This window comes from Periophthalmus magnuspinnatus, chromosome 5 (assembly GCF_009829125.3).
Source record: "Periophthalmus magnuspinnatus isolate fPerMag1 chromosome 5, fPerMag1.2.pri, whole genome shotgun sequence".
NCBI lineage: Eukaryota > Metazoa > Chordata > Actinopteri > Gobiiformes > Gobiidae > Periophthalmus > Periophthalmus magnuspinnatus.
Genome location: NC_047130.1, coordinates 12922741 through 12947891, shown reverse-complemented (window position 1 = coordinate 12947891; position 25151 = coordinate 12922741). Strand labels below are relative to the sequence as shown.

At 41.2% G+C, this 25151-nt stretch overlaps 2 protein-coding genes across 2 annotated transcripts in view; one reads left to right on the top strand and one right to left on the bottom strand.

Annotated features, from left to right (window-relative positions):
• Positions 1-25151, bottom strand: part of canx (calnexin) — a 251927-nt gene that overhangs the window by 102460 nt on the left and 124316 nt on the right. The gene's annotated exons all lie outside the window — the stretch shown is intronic.
• The window catches only part of LOC117371063 (nuclear factor NF-kappa-B p105 subunit-like), a 36866-nt gene that overhangs the window by 9862 nt on the left and 1853 nt on the right, over positions 1-25151 (top strand). The window contains 21 exon segments of the mRNA XM_033966654.2: positions 4091-4131; positions 4228-4326; positions 9202-9353; positions 10553-10716; positions 10891-11049; positions 11647-11751; positions 12118-12209; positions 12716-12854; positions 13077-13200; positions 13202-13218; positions 13879-13986; positions 14999-15142; positions 15500-15629; positions 15935-16049; positions 16872-17073; positions 19739-19908; positions 21093-21195; positions 22299-22411; positions 22584-22653; positions 22968-23131; positions 24514-24640. Of these exon segments, the coding sequence (XP_033822545.2) occupies positions 4091-4131; positions 4228-4326; positions 9202-9353; positions 10553-10716; positions 10891-11049; positions 11647-11751; positions 12118-12209; positions 12716-12854; positions 13077-13200; positions 13202-13218; positions 13879-13986; positions 14999-15142; positions 15500-15629; positions 15935-16049; positions 16872-17073; positions 19739-19908; positions 21093-21195; positions 22299-22411; positions 22584-22653; positions 22968-23131; positions 24514-24640 (2538 nt within the window).

Here is a 25151-nt window from a genome sequence, read left to right as displayed (position 1 = left end):
TAACTTGACTTTCTCATTCATAAACTGTGTTTGTCAGATTACTTTGCAAAACTACAGATTACTCCTTCTAAAAGTGATCTAATTACTACTCTGATTACTTTACTTCAAAAGTTATTAGATACTGATTACTTTAAGTTTGTAACAAGTTACTTGTAGAGACATTATTACTGCATTACTGCTTTAGTAACACAGTAATGTAACTAGAGTTTTATGTCGACAATATGAAATGATTTGAACATTTGTGTTTCTTGCAGCTCCTTCAGATTGATTTAGTTTGACTCATTTTTGTGTCTGTTTGACAATACTATATTTTGTGCAGTATTTAATGTTTGGTCCTGCAAATTACACTCACTTCAAATCATAAATCAGATGATACAGTTATTCTTTAAGTTACTCTTACTTGAGTAGTACTTTTCCTTAATATTTTTTTACTCTTACTTCAGTAATTTCTTGAACCATTACTTCTACTTGAGTAATATTATTTTGAAGTAACATTACTCTTACTAGTGTACTATTTTTGGCTGCTCTACCACCTCTGATGTCGGTCTATCAGATAATGTGAATGAAAGTGAATGACAGACCTCGGGTTCAATAATCACTCTCACAATGACTGAAATGTCCCTGTGTGTCAGATGCCCTCCCTGTGTGTCAGACGCCCTCCCTGTGTGTCAGACGCCCTCCCTGTGTGTCAGACGCCCTCCCTGTGTGTCAGACGCCCTCCCTGTGTGTCAGACGCCCTCCCTGTGTCAGATGCCCTCCCTGTGTCTCTATGGGGTCTTACTATAAACATGTTCTAAAATGTGTGTCTTGTGTTGGTTCATCAGCTGTCTACTCCAGTCTTTGTGTCAGTTCTTTTGGCCATGTTTAAAATGTGAACTTTGAACAGAATCCTTTTATCAAAACATAAATCGCAAATCTAATCACTGCTTGCCATAAAAAAATGTATTTGATATATTTCCCAATTTGTTCAGCTGTATTTCATAATAAACAAATGGCTGATTAAGGATGACTCGACTTACTAACTTTATCAAGGGGTCAGGATTTACTAAGCCTGAGTCTTTCTTAATTAACTATTTGTTCATTATGAATTAATCCTGTGTTCATTCAATTAAGACTGATTAAAGTGTAGTTATTAAAAAGTGTTACCAAGTATCGAAATCAGACACTAATCAATACTATAACTAATACAATTTAATTTTGAAGTTCATAGTTTGAGCAAACCAAAATATACAAATAAAAACAGATATTGAAATTTTTTATTTAATTGTTTCTATTGAGCAAAATTCAGCACAAATCTATATCAAATTCACTACATGTACATTTACATTACTTTTACCTAAGTACCAAAATGGAGTACGTCTTCCACCAGTGAACCTGAGCATCGTGACAGTAATGGCACAGAATCAGCATTATTCAGCTGTAGACACTCAGGTCTGAAGTCTGTAACCAGTGCCATCAAAATAAAAATCTCTCTTTGCTTTGCAGCGACCACAACCTCAGAGCACAGGATGCACCACACATGCAGCACAGTGTACGCTAATGTAGACCTGCTTTATAAGGAATTTTGGACCAGTTTAGGCTTGGTTTAGTCCTGATTTACAGTGGGTTTAGAACTGCCTTAATCCTTGATTAGTCCTGTCTTAGTCCTGGTTTAGTCCAGATTTGTACATGATTTACAAGTAATTTTGACTTGGTGTAGGCTTGGTTTAGTTCTCGTTTAGTCTTGGTGTAGAGCTGGTTTGAGTTTGAGTCCTTGTTTTGGCCCAGGAACAGAAAAGAATAGATATGTACGGTATTTTATGGTTGAGCAGGTTTTGGTTTAGTCCTGGTGTAAACTAGTTGTTAGATCAAGTTAGTCTGGCAAAACATCTACAAACATCTGGCTGCAGGGGCGGAGTTTGAAGTCTGGACCAATCAACCAACTACTGTTCCTTATACCCCCTCCCTGTCACTCTCCCCTTTAGTCCTCCAGACCCTGCCCCTCCTCACGCTCCCCTTTAGTCCTCCAGACCCTGCCCCTCCTCACGCTCCCCTTTAGTCCTCCAGACCCCGCCCCTCCTCACTGTCCCCTTTAGTCCTCCAGACCCCGCCCCTCCTCACTGTCCCCTTTAGGCCTACTGATCCCGCCTCCCTCCTTACTCTCCCCTTTAGACCTCCAGACCCCACCCTTCCTCCCCCTCACTCCACCCTTCTTCCTCCTCAATCCACACCTCCTTCTCCCTCACTCTCCCCTTTAGTCCTCCAGGTGCTCCTCAGGTTAGTAGCTCTGTTTGAAATGTTGTTGTGGGTGGAGATTAGGTGTCACACTAACACTAAACGTGTTTTAAGTCCTGGCCTCAACGCGTTGGTCTTGCTGAGTTTGTCATCTTTTACACCTAGTCTAAGTTGGACCTAGTTTAGCCCAGTTTTGGTCCGGTTTTATCCTTAGATTTGGTCCTGCTGTATACGTACTCTTCTGTAGCTCTATATTTATGAAAGAGGATTTGAGAGACATAAATAAAAGTGAGTGTGTGGTTTTTGAGGCAGAAACCTTTGGTCCTGCTCTCAAGGGGGAAAGTCTTCAAATGAAAGTGGAGTTTCATGACACTCTGCTGCTGCCTCTCACTTCCCCTTTCACAAATTTTACTGCACTTTACTATGCTTTACTGCGCCTCACTACGCTTTCCTGCACCTTACTACAATTTAGCTATTTTTATTTGCTGATGTATTTGTTTGTTTATTATAGGCTAGATACAACTTACTTCTATTATGTTTTATTTTTATTTCCTTATTTTATTTACTTCCACAATTAAGTATATTTAAATTAAAATGATCACGTATTAGTACTTGTACTTGTACTAGTAGTAGTACTTTTAGTACTTGTAGTAGTAATACTCATAGTAGTAGTAGTAGTAGTAGTAGTACTCGTTGTTGTACTTGTGTTTCTACTTGAGGAATATTTGAGGTGTACTTTTTACAGGTTGAGCAGTGTGGAGGAGGGAGGTTTAGTCAGTGTTTCCTGTCTCACCTCTGTCCTTTGATCATTGTTATTTTCCATGTCATAGTTTGGTCTTTTAGTCCATGTGTTAGATTGCACCTGATGCCCTGCCATGTTTTAGCACTTGTTGTAGCCTGGTTAGCCAAAACATGTTCCTTTTCTTCTTAAAGGCCCTGTACCCAATTTGTTCCCATATATTTGAGCAAAATGTGTCTCGCCCAGTACAGATATATTGTATAAGCAGCTCTTGGCTCAAAATAAGCTTGCTGTGTTCTGTTTGCATCCAATTATGAAGTGTTTTACTGTCCAATGATCAGGAAGTGCACGTTGGCATGCTAGTTGTTGCTAGCTTTGCCGTTACTGCAAAACTCTGCTCTAGTCTCTGAGAGTTGTGAAAAGCGCTTATAATCTCAGAGTGAGGAATAAACTTTGGACCAATGCGACCTGTTTAAAATGAACTAGATCTGTTTTTAAAGACTCTGGAGTTTTATCTCAAATTAAAACAACAAACTTAGTTCTGACGGCAGGACTGACACATTTTCCATCATGTATCAAAACAAAGATGATGGTTTGTGTAGGTTTAAATAAAAGGTACTGGATTAACAACAAAGAAGTAACTCAAAGTATAAGGGGGGGCAGCTTTGTATCCTAATCGAGCATGTACTGGTATTGTGTCCTTCAGCCCTCTCTTTTTCATGTATGGAGTTTAAAAACACAGTGGAGCACTTCCTGTATTACCACATGACATCACAAAGTGGAACAGAGTGTTTTCTGTTTGAGAGAAGAACTCGCAGAACAACTCGCAGGGTTTGTGTGTTAAACGTGTGAATGAAACAAAACACAATGAGGTGATGAGGTGCATTGTGATGAGGAAACAACACTGTAACATAAATTAGAAAGCATTGTAATATGGGTCGTTTAAACCTGGTTGAGTTATTTAATCCTGGTTTTGACTGTAACTGGTGTATTTTTTGTCCCAGTTTAGTTCTGGTTCATAACATGGATTTTATTTATTTTTATTTAATTTTCCACCAATCAGAGTTGTGTTCAAAAAGGGGCTGCTGTAGACTTCACTCTGTTTTCTGATTGGCTGAATGTTCCTGTCTGTTTCAGTGGATGGTCCATATCTCCAAATTACTGAACAGCCAAAACAGGTGAGGATACACTCAAGACACTTGATACCTTTTTATTTACATTTGATTTTTCATGATTTAAGGTTTTTTTTTTCCCTGTCTTCCCTGTTTGTTCAGCGGGGCTTCAGGTTCCGGTACGGCTGTGAGGGCCCATCACACGGAGGTCTGCCAGGGGCCTCCAGCGAGAAGAACAGGAAAACATACCCCACTGTCAAGGTTAGTTTAGTTTTGGTTTATTGGTTTATTTTAACAGGGATCATGTGCAAACCCATTATTCTAATAAAATAAGAGACACAAGATTTGGCTAAAGTTAGTTTCCATCTGCCGTCCCTCAGCAGGTTACAAACAATTAAAATACATCCAAGGATCCATCCATTTACAATCAAACCATACAATCCCCCATTCTTTCATTTAAAAACATCACACAACACATTTCCACATTTTAAATTTAATTAAAAGCTAAGACCAAAGCTGGAACAGGACTGGACCATGATTAGACAAGGACCAGGACTAGAGCAGCACTAAAACAGGACTAAACCAGGAAAACATACCGCGCTGTCAGGACTGGAGCAGGACTGGATCAAGACTAGACCAGGAATAAAACAAGAAAACATACAGTCCATTGCCAAGGCTAGACCAGGACTAGACCAGGACTAGACCAGGACTAGACCAAGACTAGACCAGGACCAGATCAGAATCAATCAAATGAGGGAGTTGTAGAGCAGGCTATGGACTTTTGAACTAACGCCCTGTTTCACTCCTCAGTGCCACATATTGACTGTAAATGGACGTAGTTATCCACCGTGTGGAAGAGCATGAGCAATTTGGCTCCAAACATCGGTGCCCCTCTCTCCATAACTGCTGCTGTCCGACTCATCATTTTGGTCATGTTCATACTAATCCGCTCCCTGTGGTCCTGGGATTTTTATTTCACTACTTTGTCCCTGAATCAAGATATGAACATTAAAACAGACCAATGAGGCGCTTTCTTTCTCCAAGATCACTCTTCCTAGCATTAGCAACAGGTTTGATTGACAGCTATCCTTCCTTGTTTCTAAGCGCCCGTCCCCTGCCAAAGCAGCAGTCTGAGTGGGAAGGGGAAAGTATCTTCAACAACCTTGCTCCTGATTCGCTTTTTGGTTGCATACACATCTTCGGAATTCCAAATTTGGAACTCTGTTCCATATCAGTGCCAATAACTGCTAAACTTGATTGGCTTCATTTGGCTGGAGCCAAACACTATGGGTGAGGTCATTCTCCCTTAGTCCACTTCTAGTCTATGGTCCCCTGCCACTTGTGCCCCTGCTGGCCAGTGTGAGGATCTGCATGTGCCATCCCCTGCCCTGCCCTGTGTGTGTGTGTGTGTGTGTGGTAGTGTTTAGTCTGTTCTCTTCATCAACTTCTCCTCACATGTTCAGACCAGGACCAGGGAAAACCCCAGATTCCTCTGTCTCATTTCACCTCACTTTAAAGACATTTATGTCACCTACCACCGGTCTAGTGAGGGTAAACCAGGACTAGACCAGGACTAGACCAGGACTAGACCAGGACTAGACCAGGACTAGACCAGGACCGGACCAGACCAGGACCAGACCAGGACCACAGAGGCTGAACCAGGGCTAGACCACGGTAAACCTGAGTTTAATCACCCCAAAATCAGGGCTAAACCCCTAAATGCTCCACGACACTGCACTCAATCAAAATGTGCATTTGATCAAACTTAAAATATCATAAATGTTATTTTTAAATGAGCTGTGGATTGGTTAACCTTGAGGTGCAGCACTATGAGACAATGACATGTCATGTTGATGCTGTCTTAAATATAATCTATAGTAGTTTGTTCCAGATGAGTCTGTTTATGTGTCTCTACTTCCTGGTTCAGTCTCTCCTTTGATTTACTGGACTTCCTGCTCTTTACTGTGAATCTTTCCACATATGGGATTTCCCCTCTCTTACTGTATGAGAACAGGGCTAAACCAGATCCTAAACCAGATCCTAAACCAGAACTTAAACCAGAACTTAAACCAGAACTTAAACCAGAACCTAAACCAGAACTTAAACCAGAACTTAAACCAGAACTTAAACCAGATCCTAAACCAGATCCTAAACCAGATCCTAAACCAGATCCTAGACCAGAACCTAGACCAGAACCTAGACCAGAACCTAGACCAGAACCTAAACCAGATCCTAAACCAGAACCTAAATCAGAATCTAAACCAGAACCTAAACCAGGACTTAAACCAGATCCTAAACCAGAACTAAACCAGAACTTAAACCAGAACTTAAACCAGATCCTAAACCAGAACTTAAACCAGATCCTAGACCAGATCCTAGACCAGATCCTAAACCAGAGCTAAACCAGATCCTAAGCCAGAACCTAAGCCAGAACTGAACCTGAACTAAACCAGGACTAAATTAGGTCTAAATCTGGGATAAACCTGGCCACTTTAAAGCCAAGTCTAAATTGTGACTGAATCAGTAAGAAAATAAAATAACTGATATAAAGAGGGACTAGTTCAGGATTGCAGTAGCGCTTTTGCAGTTTAACCCCAAGACCCGGTCCATTCAAAAGTCTTCTGCTAATGTCCACACACTTCATTCATCAAAATCAAACTGAAATTGCAATCTGAATGAACGCAAATGGCAAATCATGAAGTACCATAATTTTATCCACAAACAACTAAATCTTCTGTTTTATTCTGCATAAAAACTGCTAACCCTGTAGGATAGATCTCTACATGTTCTGAAATGTGATTCTTGTTATTGTAATTTCACTATTTTCGCCAGTTCCTCTGGATGTGTTTAAAATGTGAACTTTGAACAGGATCATATTATTAAAACATACATTACAAATCTAGTCGCAATGCTGGTCATAAAAATTGCAATTCAAATTTTTTCCAAAATTGTTCAATCCTAAGATACGGTAACTGAAAGAGGAACCTGGAGACATGAGCTCTGTGTCAACGTATGATGTCACATAGCATCTGCATGAAGTCCCATCTACTCTGTCGATACTTTTAGCACACAAAATTCTCTTGAAATTTATAGTAAATGTTATCTAGATCAGATAAAAACCCTTCCCTTTGTTCTTCTCTGCCTGATCGCTGCAGTGAATAACTTAAAACCACTTCCTGTTCCTGGTTCTGACCTCATCCAATCAGATGACTTGTTTGGGCAGTTCTTAGAAACATAATGTGGTGCTTTCGATGGTTTCCTGTTTAACGCCAAGCAGCAGCTTCACCCAAATGACTTTATTTTAGTTTTATAATGACAGTACAGTGGAAGTACAGTATATGAGATTGTTTAAAACGCATGCATAGGTCACTTGGTTTGAGATGGTACTGTTACCTGATGTAAAGCTGTAACAAATATTTGGTAAGTCACAGTTTGTTGAAAAAAATTGAGAACAAAAGTACAAAAATATTAGAAGTAGTGCTGAGTAGAAAAACGAGGAATATTAAGATTAAAAACGGGTGTTGTCATTAAATTATATTATTCTGATTATAATATAGACACATTTTGGCACTACTTTATGGTTGCTAGGTAAGGGTTATGGATTTGCTTCTACTAATGTCATATCAGCAGCCCGTGTCCAACCAAGAAGTAAACTTCAAACATCAACTGACTTCTGCATTAGAAAATTGCAGCGCTCAAAAGGAGCTGACATTGTCGAAAAACATCAGCACAATAAAGATCGTTGCACATCATGCTAGCGAGTAGAGTTTTTTTTTTTTTTTTTTTTTTACATTTGTACCAAAATGCAACACTGCTGATTCCTATGAGTATCATCAGGTAAAAAAATAAAATTGCAGAACACAGTAAGTACATCACAGTGGGCACATGCCATAGGAGGTGAAAACGGGCTTGATCGACAATGTGATGTCTTGAAAATAAGCGATTAAAGATGGCTCAAACATGCATGAATCACTTGAATAACAACTATGAGAGAGTAAATGGAGAGGGGACACAGCTATAATATGGTTAAAAGCTCTAAAAGTGCATTTTGCCAAATAAGTCTAATTTACTGTCTGAAAAAGATAGTTATTCCTCACATATGTTATGCATTTAGAGTATTCTAATTATTCATCAGTTTATAAAGTTTATAAAGAGCTTTTTATAACTCTCAGAGACCAGAGCAGAGTTTTGCTGTGGCCTTAAGCTAACAACAACTAGCATGTTAACGTGTACTTCCTCATTATCGGGCAATGAAATCTTTAGAATTAGATGCAGACCTTACACAGTGGACTTATTTTGACCTCAAGAGCTGTTTGTACAGTATATCTGTACTGGGACAAGATACATTTTGCTCAAATACCTGGGAAAAAATCGGGTACAAGGCCTTTAAATAGCCCAGGTGATAACTAGTTTCATATTAGAGATAATTTATTCAGGATTATTCAGACAGATTTATGGGATCCAGGACTTAAAGCCCCAGTATATAACTTAAAAAAAAAATAAATAAAAAAAAGGTTAATATAAAAGCATGTTTTTTTTTTCATTATGGATGTGTTTATTGCAATGACAAGCATCCTTAGGGTCAAAATTGACTCTTACTTGGCCTGGAGGAGGGCCTCTTCCTGCGTGTTTCCATGGAAATGTTGTTCCTTTGGCTATAACATATTTATAATATGATGTTCAGAAGTATGGTTTTAATTTTCTGTTTGCATGTAATCATGCAGTTGACTTTCCACCTCCAGAAAGGATTTAAATAAGGATTACGTTCTGGCTAGTTCAGGATCTGACCATGGAGACATGGTGTCATTCCCTCTGCCAGAAAAGTTACATAGTGTACTTTAAAATACACTTTGAAGACCTGAAACCAGGCCATAACCAGGATTGAAACCAGGACTGAAACCAGGACTGAACGAGGACTGAACGAGGACTAAGCCAGGAATAAACCAGGGGTAAGACGGGACTAAACCAGGGCTATAAGTTATAGCGGATCTCAACTAGGGTCTAAAAAACAGGGCTAAACCAGGACTAAACCAGGGCTAATTAATTTAATTCAGTAGTAGATGTGTAATAATAAAAACAGTTTACACTTTGAATTCACTTGTAAATCTCATTGGTTCCTCCATCTTGTGTCCTCAGATCTGTAACTACCAGGGCCCGGCACGTGTGGTGGTACAGCTGGTCACAGCCCTTACCCACAGTCCTCAGCTGCACGCGCACAGCCTTGTGGGTAAGCAGTGTGACAAGGGTATTTGCATCGCCGATCTGCAGCCCAAAGACTCTATTATCAGGTACTGCAAAAGTACTACCATATACCGTATTTTCCGGACTATAAGTCATAGTTTTGCCGGGGGTGCCATGTATACTCAGATGCGACTTGTATGTTAAATTATTAAAATATATACTGTAATTTCACATCTTTGTTGCTGTCCCACTTACAACCAAGCAAGAGCATATAGGCTTGTGTACCAGTATCTGCTATTCTCGTACCATTTCAAATTTCAACATTACAGTAATTCAGAAAGACTGAACAAAAAAAAAGCAGCAGAAAGAACGTTTAGAGTGAATGAGAAACCTGTGACGGACAGCCTTATTTGCGAGTGTGTGAAACTCGAAAATAACAATGCGCTCATACTAGGCCAATATTGCCCACGGGTAGCCCCTAAAGCATGGCACATTTGTCCAGTGTGAATTGGGACTTTGGCTAAAGCAATGGCACGGTTGCTCATGTTAGCACACGCGCGAGCTCTGTGTTGTACGCGGAGAGGATAACCTACGCTAAACTTTAGCAAGGACTGTGACAGACAGAAGTTCCTCATAATCATCTCCTGTTGTCCTTGCTGCTCCACACTGTTGTTTAAGCCATAAACTCATGGAGGAGAGTGTATCACAGTAGGACTCATATCTGACTCACTGTTTAAGAGATCTTTCTACCGCTGGTCTTAATTTCTCTGCTAAAGCGATAGGACTGCTGCTCCACATGTAAACAAGCAGCACTGTGTGATGTCGTCATCAGGTCGTTGCTTGTTCAGTTGTACAGGTGTGAGTGTGGACCATAGAACCCTACACATCATAGTAAATAATGTAGTAACCACCATTGAGAACCAAACCATTGAGATGCATCCAGTCTGTGGGGGATTGATGTTTTCAGTTTACTCTTCTTGCTCTGGATCAGAATTGGGCTCGTAAGGCTGGATGATGTCTTTTTTGTTGTCATTTTTTGATTAAAATACGTTTTTGGTCCACTTTTAAAACACTGCTCCAAAACAAGGCACTCTGAGATGCAGCTCAAAAAAGGGGTAGGAGAGAGACTTGTGGAGGTAGGGCACAGTATATAAGAGCATGTCTATTTTAAGATCAGGTTCTGAAAAGACAACATTTTTCAATGACTATGTTCTTTACATAGCCAAGATTAAACTAAGGCTAAACTGATTTAAGATCCAGATGCAGTTCTCTGGCATGTGAGCTTAAACTCACATTTTCATTGTAGTTTTCCAAACCTGGGCATCCTCCATGTGACCAAGAAGAATGTGGCCAAGACTTTGGAGGAGCGCATGGTGGAGGCCTTCAGGATGGGCTACAACTGTGGAGTCCACATCCACCCAGAGATCGACGCCATGCGGGGGGAGGTCAGGACACCCCGAGAGCTCACAGGTCAGAAAGGAGTCGAACCCACAACCTCCTACTGAGACACAGGACAACCACTCTGCCACAGTAACACAGAGAGGACATACACACTCCACTCAAAGATCAGAAGTCTAACCCACAACCTCCTGGCGAGAGGGAAGAGACAGGATAACCACTCTGCCATTATTGTTGTACTTTCAGACCAGCAGCGCAGCCTGATCTCCTCTGTGGCCAGTCTCCAGTCCAAAGAGATGGATCTGAGTGTGGTTCGCCTCATGTTCACTGCCTTCTTACCCGACAGCGATGGAGGCTTCTCCCGCAGGCTGGAACCAGTGGTGTCTGAGCCCATCTACGACAGCAGTGAGTCCAAATGTCCGCACATGTACAGGTTAAACCAAAGACTGTATAAATAAATGGACATAGCTAACCTGTTAGCCACTGCATTGCAAATAGGAAGTGAGCACGGGCGTGATTTGGTTCCATTGAGTCTAGCTCCAAATCACTTTGTAAAGAAAAAATGTCATCCCTCTCTCTGTACCTGCTGCTGTTAGGCTCGTCATTTTGGTTAAAATGTTCACATTAACCCACTTTATATGATCCTGTTGTTTTTATTGTCCCTAAATCAAGATATGAACATTAATAACAGACCAGTCAGGTGCCTTCTTTCCCTGGACGGGAAGGGGCAAGTACCTTCAACAGCCTTGCTCAAGATTGGCTCTTTGACCGCGATGAAGCGCACACTCTGAATTCCGAATATGGAACTCAGCTCAAAATCAGCTGCTATAACGGCTAGCCTGTATAAAAGAAGTGTAATGTGACATCACACTTCTTTTATACAGCTTCATTTGACTGTATAAAAGAAGTGTGATGTCACATAGTCTTTGGCTTCAGTCTATGGGTGAAGTGTTCACACATATGTAGAGGTGAAACATCTCTAATATGTCCTCTCTTTCTCAGAGGCTCCGAATGCTTCAAACCTGAAGATTGTGCGTATGGACAGGACAGCAGGATGTGTGACTGGGGGAGAGGAGGTCTACCTACTCTGTGACAAAGTACAGAAAGGTAAAAATACTACAACTACTACTAGCCCCTGTTTACTCTAAGTAAAGTGTCCATGTCTATACCAACAATGCAGTAGTTCAGGTTTGCTGAATTATAATAGAAGTTAAAATATGTTTGAATTATCAAAGCTTATTAAATCACATTTTAAGCTCCATAAATTATCCTCTTCCCAGTTTGTATCTTCAAGCAAACCACTTCAGTCACTTCTCTTGTAGAGGAACACCAAACAGTAAATCCTTGTATGTAGTGAAAGACATTATATTAGTTTAATGAGCGCGGGTTGTGCCTCTATGTATCTGAAATGTTAGATTGTGTGGGGCAGAGGATTTACTCTATTTGAAATACATCTATTTGTGTGTGTTCTAGATGATATTCAAGTGCGCTTCTACGAGGAGGACAACTCTGGTGTAACCTGGGAGGCCCTGGGGGACTTCTCACCCACCGATGTACACAGACAGGTACTGCTACTGCTACTACTCCTTGAGGTTTTAATGGACTATTTAGCCTGCACTCTTACAGTTTTAAAAAATTTACTACAGGCACAACTGAACCTGTATTTCCAGTGCCTTAACCTGCAGATAGCAGACATAGAAGTTTTTCTCATTCTTGGTATATGGACAGGCCTCATGTGAAAGCTCCAGTTGGCTGAGTGGCCAGCACTCATGCTTCATAGCAAGGAGGTTCTAGGTTCGATTTCTAGGACTCTGGATTTACCCTTCAATTCAAAACGTGCACCTCCAGCAAAGACTAGCAACAAGATCATGGAGACTGCTCCACTAGCACTGTGCTGTGGTGCTCACTGCTCCTGAGCAGATGCTCCAGTGGCATTGAAGGATGGGTCAAATGTAGAGGACAAATTTCCCTATAGAAACAATAAAGTGTACCTTAACCTAACCTTAACCTCAGCCTTAATTCACTCACTAGCACTGATTATTGATTGGCTGTAATTGTTTCCTTTGTGCAGTTTGCCATAGTGTTCAAAACTCCAAAGTACCGTGACCTGAACCTGCAGAAGCCCACGTCTGTGTTTGTCCAACTCAAGAGGAAGTCTGACAACGAGACCAGCGAGCCCAAGCCCTTCACCTACCACCCACAGATCATAGGTACAAATAGGACACGTCTACAGCTCACAGGGCACGCCCACACATCTCAGGACACTCCCACATAGCAAGCCCTTCATCTACCACCTGTCACAGGTGCATATAGGCCATGCCCATACATCACACTTCATACGGAGCAGTATTGGGTTTATTACAAACTGGTTTAAGCCTTTGTCTTCTGTTTCATTATAAATAACATAGACTGTGCGCTACTTGTCCGTGCAGATAAGGAGGAAGTGCAGAGGAAGAGGCAGAAGACTTTACCAAACTTCCAGGACTTCAGTGGGCCTCACGGTGGAGCTGCAGGAGGGGGCCTTTACAGAGGAGGAGGGCCTGGAGGAGGGGGGGGGAGTAGGGGGGGGAGGAGGTGGGTTTTCAATTTGTGATTTTTATGAAAACAGTTACAGTTTGAAAGTTCAAAACATGATCATTTCTTTATACGTAGAAACTACCAGAGTCAGACCTCATGTTCTCTGCAGTGCACGTTACATTTGCTTTTCCAAACTGCAGTCATTTTGTTTTGTAATTTTGCTTTAAAGGCATTGAAGATCCTAAAGACCTGTCATATGTTGTAGAAAACCTGTTGCATTGTTGTAAAAAGTCAGAGTAGCATTTCAGAGCTAGCGGGCTAGCATAGCTATCCCCAAGCAGGGTCGCCAAGGATACACAAAAAACAAAAACGTCTAATCACGCAATTGAATAGTCCTTAACTTCATTTTGAACTACACAAGTTGCACTTTGTAGTTCATTAAAATCCTCAAATATTAAGCTGAAAATGTAAAATTTAATTTTACACTGCTCAGTGTAGTCAGCTCAGTGTAGTCAGCCACAAGAGTAGCCTACCACAACCATGGCAACCAATGAATGAATTTGTTTTTTTTTTCCTTTGCAATTTTATAATTGTGCCAACTCAATTTGTGATTTGGATTTGATTGCAATATATTGTACAGCCTTAATATATTCAGAAGGCATCATATTTTGTAAACCAGTCCCTCAGTCTTGATCCTGATGTGCCTCTTGTCTACAGGGTACTACCAGAACTTTCCATCCTTTAACTATGGTTCTCCTGGAGCTGGAGGAGGCTTCTCTGGAGGGTACTCAGCTGGCCTGGGCTCTGGAGCGGGGGCCAAACATGGTGAGAGCCATTGGAGATTAGTATAACTAATTAATGTGGCTCTGCACGATTTTTGTTCCCATGTATTTGAAATGAGTCTCACCCCAGTACAGATATGTTATATAAGTAGCTCAGCTGTGTACTATCTGCATGTAATTATAAAGCATTCACTCATCAAGCATTCATAACAGGTGATTAATTTAAAACCCATCACTGTACACTAAAAAGTAGGTTGGTCATTGTATTTATAAGGGACTACTTGATAAACTGCCTGAATATCTCACATGCTTGTTAATCGTTGATACAGGAACATTTAATACAAGAGCACATGATGTCTAAATCTAAGGACCTGCACCAGAACTGAGATGGGAAAAGGGGCTTTTGGCTGTTCTGCTTCATAAACATGAATATATTTCAAGTACTAGCAAAATTTGATACTTTGGTGCCACAAATGCAATTGTTTTGTTTTGAATCAGAAGTGTGAGTTAGCATGCTAGTTGTTAGCTGTACTGTGATGGAAAACTCTGCACTGGTCTCTGAATTCATAAGCGCTTTTCACAACACTCATGCTTTCAGAGCATCCTAATTATTCACCGTTATAAGTGTGTGTATAAGTGAGGAATAACTTTGGACCACTGCAAACGGTTTAAATGAACTAGTCGGATCAAATCATCTACCACAAGGAGACCATAGACAAACATCCAAGTATTTGTAGGCTACATTAAAATTACTGTTTTATTGCGAATTTGGATTTAGTCTCCACCTTCTTTTCCTAGTTATTTAGTCCATGGAAAGATCAGTATTTTTAATCATAACAGATTTTTTTCTGCAAAATATTAACAGAGCTAGATAGTAACGTTTTACCTCAGAAGTAAACAGTGTGTTAACCTGAACCAGGCTGGATTAAACCAATCTGAAGTGAACTGGGACCAGAAAAAGTATGTAGACCAGGACTGGACTTTGATTTAATGTGTGATTATTTTCAATGTGTGCTGTCTTCAGTATTTGATGTAATGTTTTCATTAATTTTTAGCTTCTAGAAGTTCTGCAGCAGATGATGATGATCCAGACGATGACGACTCCTCAGGGGCTGTTCTCAAAGACATAGCTCAGAAACAAAACTCCAGGCTTGGGCAGAGCGAGGAGGACACTGAGGGTCCTCTTGGGAATCATACAGGTAATACCCAGACCTGGTTTAGTCCCAGAGTACATGTGGGCAGCACTGTTAACAGTATTCTTACTAGAGTAATATATTGTACAGTGTAACAGTTCTCTTATTTGAGTAAAAATTTTGGTTCCTCTTCCCTCTGTGAGTAAGTCTACAAGTGACAAAATTCTTCAGATATTATTTACTTTGTCACATTTTTGTGTCAATCCATTGAAAATACCAGATATTGTTCTTCCATTTCCACAAACATTAAATTATAAATCAGACGTTATGACATATTACTTTTACAACTATTCTTAACTGAATAGTGCTTTTCACTCTTGATTGCTCTTGGTTTTGTTATATTTCAAACCATTTTTGTTTCAGATGATCCAGTGGTAAATGCAGTTCGTCACCAGGTGGAGGCACTATTCCAGTTCTCTGTCTCAGGAAACCCAGCCTTTCTCCTTATCCCACAGCGCCATCTACTGTCAGCTCAGGATGAGGATGGGGACACGTGAGTTTATACTTTTTAAAGTGATAATCAGAAACACCTAGCTGTAATCAGGGCAGTCTTGTGTTATGTCACGTAGTACCTGAAATTACAGTGACCACTGGAGGCAGCACAAACTCTGCAAATTTATCTAGTTTGCACTGATGTTGGCAAAACAGGACTTGGAACAGTAGACAGTGCTATAACAAGATATACAGTTTAGTTGCAAATAAAGTTTATTGTTTAGTTCCATTTTAATGCCATTGTTGATTTCATAGATGTGACTAATTTTATTTAGTAAAGAGTAATTATTTCTTTGTGTTTTGTAGAGGTCTGCACTTGGCCATTCTGCACAGCCAACCGGAGGCATTACAGAGTCTGACCCAGGTCCTGTCGGTTTTCTCCACTGAGGAACTGCTCAGTATGAGGAACTATCTTTACCAGGTAAACAAGGACTAAAGCATCTAAATCTCCAAACTTCAGAGTCACAAATGTTAAATCTTTTCATTATCAGTTTGGGATTGGCTCCACAAATTTATCATATAAATCTTTGTCTTAAAGTCCTTTCAACTGATAACAATCACATCTCAATCATAGGCCCAGTGATTACAGAGATATTAACAATAAACCAGGTCATAGTAAAAGCCAAAAGTAAAGTCTGTCAACTGGACAAAAAGTTGTAGGAGTGAAGATGTTTTGCTGCTCATCAAAGAAGCCTCGGGAGCCAGATAATGTAAATTTTTGTTAGGAAAATCGTTCCTTTAACAGGAATGGTGGCCTTAGACATCATCTTTCCCCCATCTATAACTTCATCCTCAGAAAAGCAAAGCAAAGCAAACAAAGAAAACAAATGGAACAATTGGACTAGCCAGGATGCTAAGTAGATGTGGAAGCACCCATTAAGAGCTGAATGAATATGCTAAATATAACTCAGGCACAGTACACACTTATTGTAGCTCAATAGACTGAGCCTACATACAGAAACTGTAAACAATAGCCATCTCAAGTTTCAGTGCAGTTAACTCCTCCCTTCATATAGATATAAGGCAGTGTCCCCCAGCAATCTGACCAGAACTGAAGAAGTGGCTTGGATGAGCAGCAAAACATCACTTCACTTCTACAACTTTTGTCCAGTTAACAGATTTTACTTTTGGCTTTTACTGTGGATCAGACCTGGACGACTGAGGGATTACACAGTCGTCATAAACCAGGTCATAAACCAGGTCAGCAAATCTGAAATGTGACCTGACTGTGTCTGTATCCCAGACTCCTTTGCACCTGGCTGTCCTGACGCAGCAGAAGGAGGCTGTAGACACTCTCCTATTGGCTGGAGCTGACCCTGCCCTCACAGATCGCCACGGTAACACGGTGCTTCACCTGGCGACATCGCAGGAAGTAGGAGACATGACATCACACCTGCTGCAGACACCGGAGGTCAGGGCGCTCATGGGGGTCGCAAATACAGCAGGTATTAACCGTTATCTACATACTACTACTGCTACTGCTACTGCTACTACTACTACTACTACTACTACTACTACTACTATGCAGGGCTGTAGTGGCAGTGAGACAGGTTTTCAGGTAAAGGGCTGTTTCCTCTGGTAAAAGGGGTAAATTGTGCCATCCCCTGTAGGACTCTGGACCATGCTGGCCTTGATATCATTTTGCATATTGGCCTGGCACAGTTTGGCTCTGCACATAGGTCATTCTTTTGCAAGTCTCAAGTAAGTCCCACGTCTTTGGCCTCAAGTCAAAATAAAGTCTTAAGTCATAGTCCGACTGCTTTGAGTTTCAAGTCTTAGTACCGAATACAGCTCATATTTTTGTTATATATATTGTTTAGTTGCTTTTTAAGCTTAATTCTACGACTTAAAATTTCATTGTAACAAATATGGATGTAACAGTATCTAAATTTCACTGTACCATATTTATTGCAATATTTTGGAGACAACAGAACTGTAGGTGTGCTACTTTTTCTTTTCAAAACACATTGACAAGATCTTAGTGTGAATCTTTACTGTCATAATCCAAAGAATTAAGATTTAAAAGTGCTTAATAACACTTATTTCATTATGTAGTATGCACTGAAATGGCGCAAAGGATCATGGTCTATGTAATTCCCTCTGATTTTTAGCTGCAGCTGCAGAAAAACAATGCATTTAAAGCTACATTATGTAACTTTATGGAGGTGGTATGTCACTTGCATGATTCCATGGTAATAGAAAGTTATACTTAGGAACTTTCTCCATGGACATAGGAATAGTCAGGTTTGTGGAGATGCAAGCCTGCGTAGAGTTCTATTATTTTTTTTACCGTGTAAACATAACTAAACATAAATAAAAAAAGAAAAATATGCATTTTTTGGCTAAAAAGTTACATACTGTGCCTTTAAACCAAGGAGCTTGTAATTCAGATTTATCAATCCAGGTGCAAAACAATGTGTGCAAACTGAAAATACCGTGTGCAGTTTGTGGGTGTGTTGCATGTGATTTTGGAAACTGTAAAACTGATACGGGAGCATTTTTCTGAGACGTGAGCTACAGCCTGTACAGTGTGGGCTGCTCTGACGCCCACTCTGTCTCCTCCTGTACACTCTGTGGACTATATAGATATATTGATGCCAGACCTTTCAAATCAAGAGATCTCTTAAATAGAACCTGTCTGACAAGGAGAAGTCGGACATATTGAACCCAAGACATCATCCAAGGAAATTCAGGAGCAGATAAGAGAAGTAACTGACATGTCTCAGTCTGGAAAAGGTTACAAAGCCATTTCTAAATCTCTGGGACTCCATTGAACCACAGTGACAGCCATTATCCATAAATGGAGAAAGCATGGTGCAGTGGTGAACCTTCCCAGGAGTGGCCAGCCTACACATTTTACCCCAAGAGCACAGCAACTACTGATCCAAGAGGTCATAAAAGAACCCAGAACAAAATCTAAACAACTGCAGGCCTCACTTGCCTCAGTAAAGGCCAGTGCCTCATGACTCAACCATAAGAAAGAGACGAGGCAACAACGGCATGGGTGGCAGAGTTCTAAGGCAAAAGCCACTGCTGACAAAAAAGAACATAAAGGCTCGTCTCACTTTTGCTAAAAAAAACATCTTGATGATGCACAAAGCTTTTGGGAAAATATTCTGTAAACTGATGAAACAAAAATTGGAACTTTTTGGAAGGAGTGCATCCCATTACATCTGATGTAAAATGAACAGTATGTGATAAAAAGAACATCATGCCAGCAGTGAAACATGGTGGTGGTCGTGTCATGGTTTGGAGCTTTGCTGCTTCAGGACCTCGACGACTTGCTGTAATTGAAGGAACCATGAGCTCTGCTCTCTGCCAACAAATCCTGAAGTCTGGCCATCAGTTTGTGACCTCAAACTGAAGTACACTTGGGTTCTGCAGTAGGACAATGATCCAAAGCACAACAGCAAGTCCACTTCTGAATGACTAGGCCATTCCAAAACCCTCGTTATTTTTTTTAAGCCAAAGTCCAAACTTGAACCCAAAGAGATGCTGTGGCATGACCTTAAGAAGGAGGTTCATGCTCGGAAACCCTCCAGTGTGGCTGATTTAAAACAATTCTGCAAAGAAGAGTGGGCCAAAATTCCTCCACAGTGATGTGAAAGACTCATTGCCAGTTATCTCAAATGTTTGACTGCAGTTGTTGCTGCTAAAGGTGGTTCACCCAGTTATTAGGTTTAGGGGGAAGTTACTTTTTCACATTGTCCATGTAGGTTCAGATGGCTTTTTCCCCTTAATAAATAAAACCAGCACTTAAGACTGCATTTTGTGCTTACTTGTGAGTTATGTTTATGTAATACTTAAGTTTGCTTAATCTGAAATGGCTCAGAGTGGCAAAGTTGCACAAAAAGTAAGAATCGGTAAGGGGGCAACTACTTTTTCACAGCACTCTATACGCTTACTGCTTATTATTGTGCTTCACAAACCAGGACTTAGGACTTAGACCAGGACTTAGACCAGGACTTAGACCAGGACTTAGACCAGGACTTAGACCAGGACTTAGACCAGGACTTAGACCAGGACTTAGACCAGGACTTAGACCAGGACTTAGACCAGGACTTAGACCAGGACTGGCACTACTGACACATTCCCTTCTGTACCCGGCAGGCTTGTGCCCTCTCCATGTGGCCGTCCTTTCTAACCGCCTCTCCTCCCTCCGGAGCCTCCTACAGAGCGGAGCCGACGTGGAGCTTCAGGAGAGGACCAGCGGAAGGACATCCCTGCACTTGGCAACCGAGGCGGACAACGTCTCACTGGCCGGATGTCTACTCCTGGAGGTACCACAAGCATACCCTAACCAGGAAGGAATATATGGTACAGAGGAAGCACAGTGAATGTATGATACAGAGGCAGGAGAGTGACTACTGTATTTTCCAGACTATACGTCGCTCCAGAGTATAAATCGCGGCAGCGTAAAAATGTGTAATAATGGCAAGGCAAGTTTATTTGTATAGAACAATTTGTACACAAAGTAATTCAAAGTGCTTTACAGAATAAGAAAGACATTAAAATCACACAAATCAAAACATGAATAATCACAAATAATCATTATAAAATGAACATTAAAACAAAAAAGTACAGAATAAAAACCTTTCAGTCATGTGCACAGCTAAATAGAACTGTTTTGAGCCTGGATTTAAACATTATCAAAGTAGAGGCCTGTCTCACATCTTCAGGAAGACTATTCCAGGTTTTAGCTGCATAAAACTGAAACGCTGATTCCCCGTGTTTAGTCCTGACTCTGGGACCAGCAGGAGGCCTGTCCCTGAAGTCCTCAGAGTGTGAGATGGTTCATATGGCACTAATATGTCGGAGATGTACTTTGGTGCTGGTCCATGGAGAGACTTGTTCACAAGCAGAGCTGCTGTAAAGTCTATTCTCTGAGCCACAGGAGCCAGTGCAGAGACCTGAGCACAGGATATATGTGCTCGTACGTTCTGGTTCTAGTCAGGATCCGAGCAGCAGCGTCCTGGATGTACTGCAGCTGTGTTAAGGCTCGTTTGGAGAGGCCAGTGAGCAGGACTTTACAGTAGTCTAACCTACTGGAGACAAATGCATGGATAAGTCTCTCTAAGTCTGGTTTTGACAGTATACCTTTGATTTTTTTTTTAGATGGCAAAAAGCTGCAGATGTTATTGATTTGATGTGGCTATTAAAGTCCAAGTCTTAGTCTATCCGTTATTACCCCTAGATTTCTAGCCTGATTTGAAGGTTTTAGAGAGAGAGACTGGAGGTGACTGCTGACACTTTCTCTATGTTTCTGTGGGCCAAAGACGATGACTTCAGTCTTGTCTGAGTTTAGTCCACTGGTCCAAATTCACCTGCTGCAGTGAGACATAATGAAGAAAAACATATGTATAAGTTGCATTTTTTGGGGGAAATTTATTTTACCAGGAACAGACATTTGTTGTGCGTGTGCAGAAGATGATGATGCAGGGGATTGACAGGTCTTATTTTACAGGGGAACGCTAACGTGAACAGCTGTACGTTTGATGGTTCGACTCCCCTGCACATCGCGGCAGGGCGGGGCTCAGCCAAACTCACAGCTCTTCTCATGGCGGCAGGTGAGTGCAGTACCACCCGTTACCACTAGGCTCTGTCTGGACCCCGCCCTCACCTGTTTGTCCTGTATTATGCGAAATTGACTCTTTTGAGCTTTTAGCCATGTTATAATGTTGTTACCTCTTCAAAAACATGCCTGGAGTTGTTTTGTTTCATTCACAGATGTTTGGGTAAGCTTTTTTTATTAGTCTGTCTCTATCTCCAAAGCTCAAAATGCTCTGTTCCACCTTGTGATGTCATCAAGTGGTAGTTTAAAAGTTAACATCTATTCTTAGCCTCTATCAAGCTGCTTTACTCTGCAGTACAATTCAGTGTGCTTTTTTATCGTTTTACCTTTTGTTCAATTGCGATTTCCACAGAAAGTCTCCAGTGTCTGCTGGTGCACCGAGAAGTGAAGAAGTTTCAACAAGGCTAAAACAATAGCTACAGCTTCAAAGTTTGGTCGAATTATTCAAATGATTGTAGTGAAGGTGTATGGAGTTCAAAAACACAGTGGAGCACATCAGGTGGAAGGTAGAACAGAGTGTTTCCTGCTTGAGAGAAGAACTCAGCCTAAATATGCAGGCTTTGTGTGTTAAACATGTGTGAATGAAACAAAACACAACTCCAGGTCTGTTTGTGATGAGCAAACATAATATAGATCAATATATATGAGCTTTTACTATTAAAGGGGCACTATGTAATTTTTCTGGTGGAGGATTGTCTCCATGGAGATGTTATTGCTTTGCTGAATGTTCCAAAGTATGGCATCAGACTAATCAATTGCCATGTAGACAAGCATGTGATACCATCAGACTAAGTTACAAGTCAGATCTGTGGAGAGGCAAGTCTACTTTTCAAGGGGATTTGGAGGAATTAAAAAACTGCAGCTGAGTAAATGCAGTGGATAATGTTTAAAGCCACATTCTAGGCAAAGCAATAACATCTTCATGAGACGAGCAGGTGGCAGACCAGCTAACAGGAAAGTTCTGCAGTCCAACTTTAAACACTGATTGATTGATCTGTTTTTGAAAACTTTAGAACAAAAATCTTGCATTTTACTACTACTACTAATGCTACCACCACTGCTACCACTTTGTATGTACTTTGTATTGTGTGTATGCAGGAGCCGACCCCCTCCGAGAGAACCTGCAGCCCCTGTACATGTGTGAGGAAGAGGAGGAGGACGAAGGCTACGTCCCAGGAACCACCCCTCTCAACATGGCTGCCAACGCTCAGGTGAGACAGGAAACACCATCTCCTCTGTCATTCTGTTAAAAGAGATCCTGATGAAATTAAAAAGAGCAGATATTGCATTGTCTGTTCAAAAGTGATATTCTTTCTCTGGTTTAGATTTAGTTATTGTTAATAATTTATCCAAAACATTTCTTTAAAATAACATTTCTTTCAGGTTTTAGAGATTCTCAGTGGAAAAGAATACGAACCAAAACCACCTCAGAACCCCCTCAGCACTCCTCAAGGTTAATCCTATTTTAGTCTTAACTTTAGCTCACTTCAGGCCTAGTTTAGTCCTGCTTTAGCCCTGCTTTAGTCCTGCTTATTACTGCTTTAGTCCTGCTTTAGCCCTGCTTTAGCCCTGCTTTAGTCCTGCTTATTACTGCTTTAGTCCTGCTTTAGTCCTGCTTTAGTCCTGCTTTAGCCCTGCTTTAGTCCTGGCTTAGTCCTGGCTTAGTCCTGGCTTAGTCCTGGCTTAGTCCTGGCTTAGTCCTGGCTTAGTCCTGGCTTAGTCCTGCTTTATTCCCTACTTTAGTCCTGATTCCCTACTTGTCCACAGGGGATTTGTGCAGCCTGGATCCCTCCCTGAAACAGGAAGTGTGCCGTGCTCTGAACACTGAGGGATTGTGGGAAACGTTGTCTCACAGTTTGGGTTTGGGCATTTTAAACAACGCCTTCAGGCTCAGCCCCTGCCCAGCCAAATCTCTCCTGGACAGCTACGAGGTACTACAGTATATATTTACTTTTTACGATTTTTTGTTTTAGCTTTCTACCATGTTCTAATGCTGTTCCCTCATCAAAACATGCCTGAAGAGGTTTTAGATCATTCATGTATGTTTAGCCTCATTTCCAATAGTACACTGTGGAGTGGTACAGGCCGCCAGTGTCTCCACAGTGTCTAAAGTGAACCGTACCACCCTGTTTGAGAAGTCCAAAGCGGACCTTGGAGGGTACTAGCTTCAAGCAGGATCTGGGGTTGGTATGGTACGGCTCCACGTGGAGTTAACCACCAAACGAGATTATTGAACGAGAGAGAGCGCAGATTCAGGTTAAAATAAGACGGCAAAAAGCAGAAATATAAAATAATTTCTCACCAAACCCTGACTTGATCTTGCCATAAGCCGTATTTCCAGTAATGGCAACTTAAATGTTGAGCCGACATGCTCCATTAAACAAAGCACGGATGCAACAGCTCTTTTCTGTTTATGGATGCATGGTACTTGCATAAGATCAGATCTATTATATTTCCAGTGTATAATGCATTTAACATGAGCCAAACCCACAGCATTACATAAAGACCGGTTAAAACGCTGTGTAGAGGCTCCGAGAAGTGAAATAAATGCAGAAGAACCTAATGATAAACCGGAAGTAGTTTTGTGATTACGCTAGCTTAAGTTTTGGCCACATCTCACAGCGTCACAAACTGGAATTACTCGATGTGTTTTTCTGGATTACCGAGGTCAGCCAGACAATTATAATTCAGATATTTAGAATTTGAATTTTATTTATTAAGTTAATATTAGTTATGTTTGGGTGATGTCAGTGTCTCACGGAGCAGAGCCCCGCCCCTGGACCCGGGGCATGGAAACATAACTCTGCTGGTGGGACCCACAACACACCCGCCCTGAGGTGGCCCCAACCGAACCATGCCAGTAGAATCTAGGCTTATAAGTAATATAGCATTCTCTCCCAGGTCCTATTCAAACCCTCCTTACAGTTAGTTGTAAGATTCAATGCTCCGTCCACAAGCCTAGATCACCCATGTTACCACACGACAATTCTCCATAAATATACAAAAACATGATACAAAACAAGTCACTACAACTTCACAAACCTGTGTGCAGTAGTATTGTTGGTGAGATGCATGCTAATTGTGTTAGCGCTCTAAAGAGAGAGTGACTTCTCAAAGGGAAGGGAGACTCCAAACACCAAAACCAATACTCAAAATAAACCTTTTAATATGTGGTTTTAGGTGAATATATAATTTTCAAAACAACAAGAGGTAACATAGTGCAGTTAATAGAAGCGTAATACACCCTCTTTAAATTAAATCTAATGATAGTTTTCCTTCTGTGTACATAATACTTGTACTCTGGTGTCTGCAGGTCTCGGGGGGCACAGTGAAGGAGCTGATGGCTGCTCTGAAGTCTGTGGGAGACTGCACTGCTCTGAATGTCCTGCAGGGGGTGACGCAGCTGACCCCCACCACAGACACACCTGTAGACTCCTTAGGTACTGCTACTCTGTCTTGGGTCTTGGTTTAGCCATGAATTAGCTCTGCTTTAGTTCTGATCCATCCCTAGGTTCAGTCCTTCGCTAGTACTGGTTTAATACTGGTTTCTTCTTGAATTTAGTCAGTCTAGATCAGTCCAGGTCAAATCCTGCTTCAGTCTTGGTGTAGTCCTGGTTCAGTCCAGGCTCAGTTCTAATTTGCACCTGGTTTAGTTCTGGATAGCTCTGGTTTAATGCTTGATTTGCTATGCTTTTCTCCTGGTCTAGCCCTGGTTTAGTACTTAAGTCCTTGTTCAGTCTTGGTTTGGTCCTGGTTTAGGCCTGGTTTAGGCCTGGTTTAACCCTGGTTTAACCCTGGTTTAACCCTGGTTTAACCCTGCTTCAACTTTGCTCTAGTCCTGGTCTCAGTCCTGGTCTCAGTCCTGGTCTCAGTCCTGGTCTCAGTCCTGGTCTCAGTCCTGGTCTCAGTCCTGGTCTCAGTCCTGGTCTCAGTCCTGGTCTCAGTCCTGGT